This window comes from Bolinopsis microptera, chromosome 1 (genome assembly GCF_026151205.1).
Source record: "Bolinopsis microptera isolate Bmic1 chromosome 1, MBARI_Bmic_1.0, whole genome shotgun sequence".
Classification (NCBI taxonomy): domain Eukaryota; kingdom Metazoa; phylum Ctenophora; class Tentaculata; order Lobata; family Bolinopsidae; genus Bolinopsis; species Bolinopsis microptera.
This window is the reverse complement of record NC_087072.1, coordinates 20,640,637-20,651,155: the sequence shown is the minus strand read 5'-3', so window position 1 is coordinate 20,651,155 and position 10,519 is coordinate 20,640,637. Positions and strand designations below refer to the sequence as shown.

The window sequence follows — 10,519 nt, the reverse complement described above, 5'->3', positions numbered from 1 at the left end:
GGTCTGCTGCTTGCCTTGTGATTGGAGGAAATTGCATGTCAGTCGATGATATCAATGCGAGACACCGATACACGACGCACGTGTAGTTATCAGAATGCTAATCGTTTGTTATCTTGGTTTTACCGTATGGCGTGTGCCCTAGAATGTACTCTACTACGTCTTGCGTCTACCGTCTGGCGAGTGGCGTCTACGTCATACGTGTACATTGTTGATTGTTGATTGTTGATAATTGATTGATGATTGTAATTGTGTAAACTGTAGACTTGTTGTCACTTGTGACTTCTGAAATCTGAGTTCTGACTGCTCACTGCTGACTGCTGAGTGCAGAAACTAAGCCGTTATCTGATAAGTTCCATGCCCATGAGCTATCAGTTGACAGTAAACAGTTATCATTTATCGTTATCTGCTATCACTTAAAAGTTATCAATCTTAATCTTGAATCTTAAGTTTTAATTTAAGTAAATTGTTGATCAATTCTATATTAAGTATTTCAACAGCTCATTCAGATCTCGTATTATTAACGGTATAGTAAAGTGTAAACGGTTGTTAATCTTATAGATCAATAATCAATTCAATTGACTCCATTGTTAACCTGCAGTGTGCAGATTGCCACGACTAACTGCTATGACTAGTTTTTAGTAATGAATTGCAATATTGTGAACTCGACCGTCGACGTTCAATTTTGTTGATTGATCATTGATCATTGATCGGAATTGCCTAAGGTCAGCGGTGCTTTCGCCTTTCAGCTTTGCGCTGGCCGGTTCACGAGTCACAGTATTAATGATGTTTTTGTATGACGTTTGTTGATAAGTTAGGTCTTAGCCCTTAGGATTTAATCCCTGAGGGCTGATTTGCATTACTGTCGCATGGATATTTTCAGAGTCCGCCGTCCGGTCAAATGGGAAACTGGAAGGACTGCAAGCGCTACTGTATTCTTGGTCACGTACCCACTTGGGCCACCCGACTTTCGTCTTACAACGTGAACTTCGTAAGTTAATATTAGTTATAACGTTTATTCCTGTACTGATGTGCAATATCCTACCCAGTACCCCTACTGAAGCATGTGTTAAAGTTAGCTTTAGCCTTTAATGTAGTTGACTCATCACTTGACATAGATTTTTAAAGCATGTTGCATGACTGTTGTCCACCAATTTAATCTACATGTGTCATATGCGTACATTTTTGTTATAGTCTGTGATTTTCCGCGATAGCCAACATTCCGTCACTCATCACTCATGTGATATGTCCATTGTCCTACCGCCCGAGACTCGAGAGCCACTTTTTTTAGGTTTGAAAATTAGCAATACTATTATTATAAAATATTATAGTTTTCTCTTTGTTAGGAGAGCCGCTCTGACATTAGTAGCTAGTACCATTCTTGGTTATATAATAATTTGTTATTATTATTATTATTATTAACATGATAATAAGCTGCAGGCTGCTCACTACTCATCATCATGTATACAATATATCTAATTCGACAATCAATCGCATTGCAATTTGTAATTGACGACGACCGACCTCTTGATTGATTATTTTTTCACAACAGTTAACATGAAGCGTACTAAAGAATCTGGGGCAGCGTACAGAAACAAGAAGAAGAAGAAGGATGAGTTTATGAAGTCCTATCCCAAGATAACAAGCTTCACTGCAACTGCAGGACCAGCGTTCCCTACTGCCGCAGAAGCCCGAGTAGCAGCACAAGACGTGTATTGGCGGGAGGAGAGCCGTCCCGATCCAGTCGAGGAACCAGATGAAGAGTTGGAGTTTCTCCAATTTGAATCGGACGACGAAACAGGTAAGAAAATTACTGGAGGAACCCCAAAATAATAAGTCTTTACTAATTTACTGAAATAGTGACATGATTCTCTAAAACTCCTGTTAGTGCAAGAAAGTACATATAATTGACTTGTTATCATAACTCATAACTAATTACTAACAAATAGTAATACGGAGTATGATACGATAATCAGTCTATTATCTCGTCGTGAATGGTGTGATCTTAGATATTACATCATAGATTGACTGCCACATCCTTAAATTTCTTTTCACAGAAACATCTTCATTTTTGGCTTGCTTTTTACAGTTGATCATGAAATCTGCGCCAGGTGAAGGAAGCAACGAAGTCGATGCTGTAGTGGAAGCTGCAGCTGCTCTATCACTGGAGGTGAACTGGCCGAGCGACAAGGAGCTGTTCAAAGACAGACAATGTCTCAGCATCGCTGACAAGCGGGCGATACTGCAACACGGACCTTGTCAACCCTCAACGTTGTCGAACTACTATGTTAGTAAGCAACAGAATGGACTCGAACTGCGAAGAAAATGGCTCTGCTATTCACCACTAGGCAAATATGCCTACTGCGAGACATGCTGGCTGTTCGGGGATAAAGCCAAATCACCGTGGGCAGACAAGATTCTTCCCAGTAAGAAGTATGGCATCTCCAAGAAGATGAAGACACATGAGACGTCCGAGAGCCACGCAGAGGCGCATAAAAATCGACTGCACTTCATCAAAAGCCCAGTCGATCTTCAAGAGCTGAAGATCATCGAGGAGAACGAAAAAAAGTGGACTCTGGTCGTCGAGCGGGTAATTGCCATCATAATAGCTGCTGCCTCTATGAACATTGGATTACGTGGACACAGAGAGGTTGTGGGGGATGGAGTTTGTGAGGGATCCAACTTCCTAGAGTTGGTCAAACTGCTTGCCCAGTTTGACGGTCTCCTGAAGCAAGTGATCGCCACGCCCAAGGGGAAGACCAAATATCTGAGCCCTGCGATCCAAAACGAGCTGATCTCCCTTATCGCCGAGGAAATGCGGATCTCCTTGGTATCGGATATCCTAAAGAGCCCCTACTTTTCGATTATCCTTGATTCGACAGTTGATCTGGGAAAGGTTCGTTCCATCTTTTGGTCAAATACATTTTGATTTCAAATTTGTTTATGTAATATGATTATGTCTGTACAGTGGACAATGGTAAAGAAAAATACCGTTACACCTTCCCTTTTCACTATGTTGTACATTTATTTCTTCCATCGGATGTGTATTAGAATCTAGAAGCTATTTTATTGACATATTTCCCTCACAGGTAGACCAATTAAGTTTGGTGGTGCGCTGGGTTTCCGTTCGAGACTCTCAAGTACAGGTGCATGAGACCTTCCTCGGATTCATCGCAATGTCATCTGGAAAAGCAGAGGCTATTGCTAATCTCGCTATTGAAGAACTCCAGAAGCTGGGAATCACGCTGGACAAACTTAGAGGACAGGGATTTGACGGAGCCAGTGTTATGTCGGGAGTTTATGGGGGAGTACAGACGATACTGAAGAACAGAACCACGAACCCTGTTCCCTTCGTGCACTGTTCGACCCACAATCTGTGTTTGGTGATAAAAGATGTTGTGGCTGCTACCAACCACACCAGTGATTTCTTCGACTGTCTGGGCCAGGTTTTTACGTTTGTTGGATCGAGCTCATTACGCTGGGAGGAGCTGAAGATGAACTCTCCGGGCTTAGACCTAAAAAAACTTTGCCCAACGAGGTGGTCGTCTCGTCATGAAAGCGTTAGGGCCATCAAGAATCGGCAGCCAGATATCATCAGACTTCTGACGAAGCTATCACTCACCAACTGCCGAACATCTGCGGGACTTTTGAGTAGAGTTAGAACTTTCGAGTTCACCATTACTCTGGTGTTTTGGGAGAAGCTGCTCTCCAAGGCACAGACTATTACTAACATGCTCCAGGCTAAAAACCTGGACATTGGAGTTGTGCCAGCTGCTCTCAGCAGCTTTACAAGATTTCTCCGAAATCTAGAGGGAAATTGGGATACTCTCATCGTAGAAGCTCAGCAGCAAGCCATCTATGCTGGGGCCGAGCAGTCATTCCAGCTCACCATGGCCCGGAACCTCTACAGATATTCTGGTCAACTTCGTGGCCAGAACTTACCAGAACCATCGAAGAAGGATTTGTTCAAGGTACAGATATTTCTTCCCACACTGAAGACATGTCGGGAACAAATCCTTCTTCGATTTGAGGGACACAACTCAATAGTGAGCAAGTTCGCGTGTTTGCAGCCCAAACACATACTGACGAAGAGTTGCACGGACCTCCGAACTGCTGCGAATGAGTTGGTAAAGATCTACCACAAGGACTTGCAGCCATCATTGGCAGACGAGTTAATTGACCTGAAGGAAGATTACGGGAGTGAGCTAAGGACCGAAGATGTGACAAGTCCTCTCCAGTTGGTCAACTTTATCTTCGAGAGAGACCTTCCGCTGTTGTGTCCGCAGTTGGTAGCAGCCTTGATGCTTTTCATAGCTATACCAGTCACTGTTGCATCGGCGGAACGGTCCTTCTCGAAGTTAAAGTTGATAAAAACTTATCTAACTTCTAAGGTCGACTATGTCACAATCTAGACTTAAGGATTTAGCTCTCATCTCAATTGAGAACAGTGAGGTTGACAAACTTGATCGCTCGAAGCTGGTACAAAAATTTGCCAGTGCAAAAGCAGGGCGCATCAAGCGTTTCCACTGAACATTTATTTATTTTTTTGTATTTTGTAAATTGTTGTAATTGGGTTGACTTGATCTGTGATCATGATGTTTATTTTACTTAACATAATTTATAAGTGTATCTTGAAACGGTTGTTTCTATTTGTCCTACTACGATAACTAACATGGCCAGAGCCCAGGAGCCGGATTTAAAATTATTGAAAAGTCACAAACTGCAAACCTCGAAGGTTAGAGTTCACACAATTACCGTCGTATAAACTTTAGTCACACCGCGCATCATTAGAAATTGGCCTCCGCGCTAAAGTTTAAACAATGAAAGTGTAGTATCGTTATCACTTTTTGCGCAACTTTCAGCGCGTGGTTAAGTTGCGCTATAAATTCGTGTAGAATTTTGGAGTAGTAGACACGTTCAACTAATTTCTTTACTTTTTTTACTTCGGTATGAAGAGTCACGGGTCATCACCGGCTACAGGGGGCGGCTAAATTGTGTAATGGGGCGGAAAATGCCGCCCCCCTGCTAGCAGGGTTAGCAGGGGCGGTCGTTACGCCACTGAATTCATATTTTGTGACTGGAAAAAGCTGTATAGCCTACTATATATAATTTTCTCGAATAACTTACCAAATACGGCTAAGGTAGAGACTGGTCTATAGTTTTCAAGTAATTCTTCATTTTCTTTCTTGTATATGGGACTGATCCTGCCAATCTTTAAATCGTCCGGGAATATTCCCTCCTTCAAACATTCATTGTATAGTACAGATAATAGGGGGGCGATAATTCTGGATGACGCTTTTACAACATGTATTGGGATATCAGACGATTTGCCATTTTTCAATTCTGATATTATTTTACATACTTCATCGATTGTACAATCATGCATGTAAATACTGGTCGTGTTGGATTTTGGTAGGTAGTCATAGATACTGGGGATGCCATTAATTACTAGTTCGCCGATTTCATTGTACACTACCACTTCGTTGCAAATAGCCACTAACAACTAAATTCAATTTAATAAAATTCATATATTTTGACGTGAAATAATTGTTCTAAGTGGGCAACTAGACTGGTAAGGTTTGTTGAGAATTTATAAAGTGTTAAAAAAATATGCGCAGTTCACTTTAATACATTATATTAGTACCATATTTTGTATCTATGAGTAAATTTGTCTGTAAATCTTCATATAACTTATTTGAATACATTTCATAGCAGTTAGCAGCAGTTAGTAACAGTTAGTAGCAGTTAGTAACAGTTAGCAGCAGTTTCTTTGCACTTTGGCACCCCTGTGACAAGTACAATCAATTATTGCTAAACATTATTTTTAAATGAAACTAAAATTGTGCGAGCGTGCTTATTTAGCTTCAAGCTTGCCTGAGCTAGGGAAGTGCTACGAAGTAGCGCGCTAGGATAGCTTTAGAAAATCTTGGACCTCTAAAAATCGAGGTCCAAGATTTTCAAAATCGAATTAAAAATCTTTAAAGGCCTATTTTAAAATTCTGGCTTTAGAGCTGAGTTTTCTTCTAACTGATTTTAAAAACATAGCAGCTGAAAATTTGAGGGTGATTGCTCAAAAAATGTAGTAGTGGATCGTACGTACGTAGCATTGTAGCTCATAGCTGCTACTGGAACCGCGACTGAAATTGATCTTAAGCTTAGTGAACATTATAATATTCTTACCTTACACATAGCCATGTGTACTGTATACCATGCAATGTGTATGTATTGCGTTACGCGCTTGTTTCACAAGTTTCACCGCCTTCGGCGGTCGCGCGCTACTGCAAGCGAAATTAGGGCTCTGGTTAGAGCAATTCTAACCTTCACATTTTGAACATTCACATAGTGAACTACTCATACATTTTTCATAAGTTAAATTCTAATTTTTTCTAATTGACTTTTTCACCATTTTTCTTTTACATGCACGCGGCTGGCCGGCCGCGCGATCAAAAGGGGTTACACCCGTTACAGCGAGTGTCAAATGATTGGGTATTAGAGTGGACTGCTACCAGTGTCTCTCTTTCCCAAACAAAAATAAATGATATTAATTTGAATGACTGTCTGCTAATGCAAAATGATACTGAGACTGAAATCGGTTGCTTGCTTTTCCCATTCATTCACGATGCGACTTACGAATTGTAATAAGTTTCAATTAATTACATCAATCACATGCTGTAAAAATCTTTTTGGGTTGCTTTCGGGTCGATACATAGTATTTTGGGGTAAGGGCGGTATAGTTGATAGTTAGTGTCCAATTAGCTGATGTTTATTGAATCTTTATATATTGCCGAGTACAGCTGCCTTCGGGTAGTTTTTTTTAATCTGTTGCCAGCACTGTGATTATACCGTTTAAGCCAATTTAGCCATTACACATGACATGTGTTGAATTTACACTAGCATGCTAGCATAAGATCAGTGTAAAATTTAAAAAAACATTAACACTGTAAATTTTGTTCTGGTCACTGTCCTTAGAGTAACTATACAATATAAATAGAGCTCTAAATTTCGGGACATCTAAACTTCATTTAGATCATAGTATATGCACCTTCTTTAGCTGCTCAAATCCAATTTGATAAGGATCAAGGAGTTCCACTTGATCCCTCCACTGGTATTTAAGTGATTCTGTCAATTTGCTTCTTAGTAGAGGCTCTTACGGGCAAAAATACGTGTATTCTGCTACGATTTTAGAGACCTAACCGCTAATTAGACACAATAGTATGATGTCTAAGGATCGATAATATGTTAAGAAGTATAAATTTGGCTTTATTAGTCACATGCTATACCAATGCGCGTTTTAAACTTTGGCAGTCTATTACTCTAAGGCAAATAGAGTAATCATAATCATATTTTGTCAGCAATAAGATCACATTATTTTCTATTTGGTGTGAAAATATGAGCTAGAACGGACATAATCTCGCTGAGTTATAGCTGTTTGAAATTTTATGATGAACGCATGGGTGCCAATTGATAACAACTAAATGCTTTTGCGCGTAGTGCGCGTCTGAAATTTGGCAAAAACGCTTGCGGAGTGACAATATTCAAACTTCGATAAAGTATATGAAGTGGGTACTTCTCAGAAAGGAAAAATTTAGGCAAACACGATGTGACTATTTTTGGGTTGATTTAATACAACTGCAAAAAATTATTCAAACTTCAAGCAAAAAAGTCAAAATTTTTACCACTTTTTTGGATTTTTACCTGCGCTAAAATAGAGGGATTTGTTTTATTTTTATACCATCTTGTGCGGCTGTCTTTTAGCTATCTTTGTGCAAATTTTGCCGACATGCCAACAAAATTAACTTGCTCAAAATATCAAAAAACATGGTTTTTTGGCCTTTTTTTGGCCCAAAAATCGGTTTTTTGCGATTTTGACCGCACTAACTCAGTCCAATCATCTTGAAACTACTTTTAATCGATTCTACGGTCAAAAATAAGTCTAGTAAGGTGTATCTGGGGTCCCTAGCGTATCATGCAGACAATGCCCGTAAGAGCCTCTACTATCTGTATGACTTTCCTCTAATGTGATTGATTTTTATTTTCGTTTCAGATTCACGAATAACGTTTGTGTTTGTCGAGGAGTTTTCTTTCACTGTGACTGATTTTTTTAAATGATTGATCAATATTTTTTGAAGAAAATAAAAATATTGAATAAATTACATTCAATTTTAGCAATGGCCAATTGGCTGACTATAAGGTCATGGCCTGAACAAACAATTTTTTTAAATAGTCAATCTAGGTAAACTGTAGGTAAAAATATAATATTAATCATAAGCTAAAATGTACTAATCTTTGAATTCTAAATGGGGAAAAGAAGAAACATTGTCAGTCAGTCGAGAAAATAGTCAGTCAGGCTATATGGCAGCTTTGTAGATGTTGTGACAATGCTAGTAGTGGTCCCAAGTGATGCTAAAGCAGAGCACAAATGTGTAATAAGTTAATAGATTAAAAACTGATTCATGTGATGCATTACGCAGAGCACAGATAAAAATACTGATTCAATGACTGATTTGACTGTTAAAATATTCTTTTGTCACAAAAAAAGTCCATCATAACTGAAGATACAGCCGATTAAATGTGACTTGCACTGAACACAACGTAATAACAACAAAACCAATCAAAATGCTGATCCAATATTCATTGCACAATGCACATGTACATACGCATTTTCACCAGCATTACTATGCAATTACTGATTAGCAGGTGGGCGCGGGGCGGACATACAATGTACATTGTACAGAACATACACATTTTAATTTTGATTTGTAATATGCTTCTCTAAAAATGTTCATCTCACTGTTTGATTATTTGTTAGATTGTGTTTACAGTCGAAATTGTCTTATTGCATACACATTTTATTACTACTTATATTGCACTCGTAAGAGACCTAAGTTTGAGTTTCTGATTAATACATTATTGCAGCATCATGGAGAAGGGACTAATTGTGATAAAGATAAAAGAAGGTGACCCATTGCATGTTGAAAAAGAAAGATTAACAAAGAACAGTAAATTCCTGCGACATCTCATTGATGAGCTTCATTTTTATGAAATTGAAATGGACGACTTTGACCCCGATGTGGTAGCACTGTTTCTAACTCATCTCCAGGATAACCAAGTAAACGAACTTCAAGAATCACAGTTCAGGGAGTTACATAAGATGGCAGTTGTCTTTGAGGCTGAGTGTCTTAAAGAAGGTTGTCGAAGCTGGCTTTTTTCCAGACTCGACAGTAAAGAAAAGCAACACAGCTTTCAGGAAATATTGTTTGCGTTTGAGGAGTGTCTTTATGTCTTTCGAAAATGGGAAGACAAAGAAAAGGGTATGATAGAAACAATGATTTCGAAATTGATCGTGAAGGATGTAAGCGAGTTTGTATCTTGGTATCTTAAGGAAGGATTGGAAAATCTTGTAAAGGGAGGCAATAAGCTGGATACTGTACAATTAGATTTATTGCTGAAGATAAGTGGAAGTAACCAAATGGTTTTTGTGAACTCAATGTTATACAATATTGTCTTCCAAGAATCCCTTGATGATAACATGAAGTTTTTGCTAAAAAACCTTGATCTAAAAATTTGTAGGTCTCAACATCAGTTCCACATCGATCAGCTGTTTGAATGCCTATTTAGCTTGAAAGAACTGAAGCCAGAAGATCATAGCTTCATATTGAAACTTTATAAGGAAACGGCTGAGTCAAACGTGGTTTTTGATGGATGGAAATACGCTCAACTTATGTTATACTGCAGCCAATTAGATAGCATAATAAATGGAATCATCAATGGTAGAGTCATATCAATGTTTGATGTAGTGGATTTCTTAGACTTACACTATAGCCGTCTTCCAGTCCAAGAAACCGAAGAAAAAAGCTTCCTAGCTGCACTAAGGAACGGTTGCAGGAATAATCACATACAGAAAGTGTGTCCTCAATATGTGGACATGATATTGACCGGTTTGACCCATTCAACTGATCATCGTCATTTTTCTAGATTTAGGGATTATAAGTTGCCAAATTTTATTAACATCCTGAAATGCATCAGGGAAGACGACGATTTATGTTCTTGTAGTGACAACCTTCTTATACCAGAAGAAACATGTGTAGAGGAAGCAACTGGTTCTACTCATAAACATCATTTCTTTTTCAACCATCCGACTGCTCCAGAGTGCGATAAGCCAGGAAGATGTGTATATTGAAGAGTTCCTGTCAGAGTAGAGAATACTATAAGTTTAAGTACAAACTGTGCCGAGCAGATGAGGACTATGAAGGGACTGGTATACATTTCCACAACACTTTCTTAGCACGTGACATGCATTTCTACTTTATACTGTCAGGGACCACACCTGATGGGACCAAGGTCATAGTGTCTAATAGAGAAGGCAAAGGCTTACAGGGAAGGTTTTATTTCAAATCATGGTTTAGCCGTGTTAAGAACTGGGTTATTGAGCAGGTCTATATTCAGTACAACTAAGCTGACTACAACTATAAATAAAATATAGATATTCCAAGTTGCTCTTGATTTTAATTTGATTTTGATT

General features: G+C 38.9%; 1 protein-coding gene across 1 annotated transcript; it reads left to right on the top strand.

Annotated features, from left to right (window-relative positions):
* Positions 1-1,554: 1,554 nt before the first annotated feature.
* Positions 1,555-4,409, top strand: LOC134824087 (zinc finger MYM-type protein 1-like). Its single transcript, XM_063835836.1, has 3 exons — positions 1,555-1,798; positions 2,055-2,893; positions 3,087-4,409. The coding sequence occupies exons 1-3, from the start codon at positions 1,555-1,557 to the stop codon at positions 4,407-4,409; spliced, it is 2,406 nt and encodes an 801-aa protein (XP_063691906.1).
* The last annotated feature ends 6,110 nt before the right edge of the window (positions 4,410-10,519 follow it).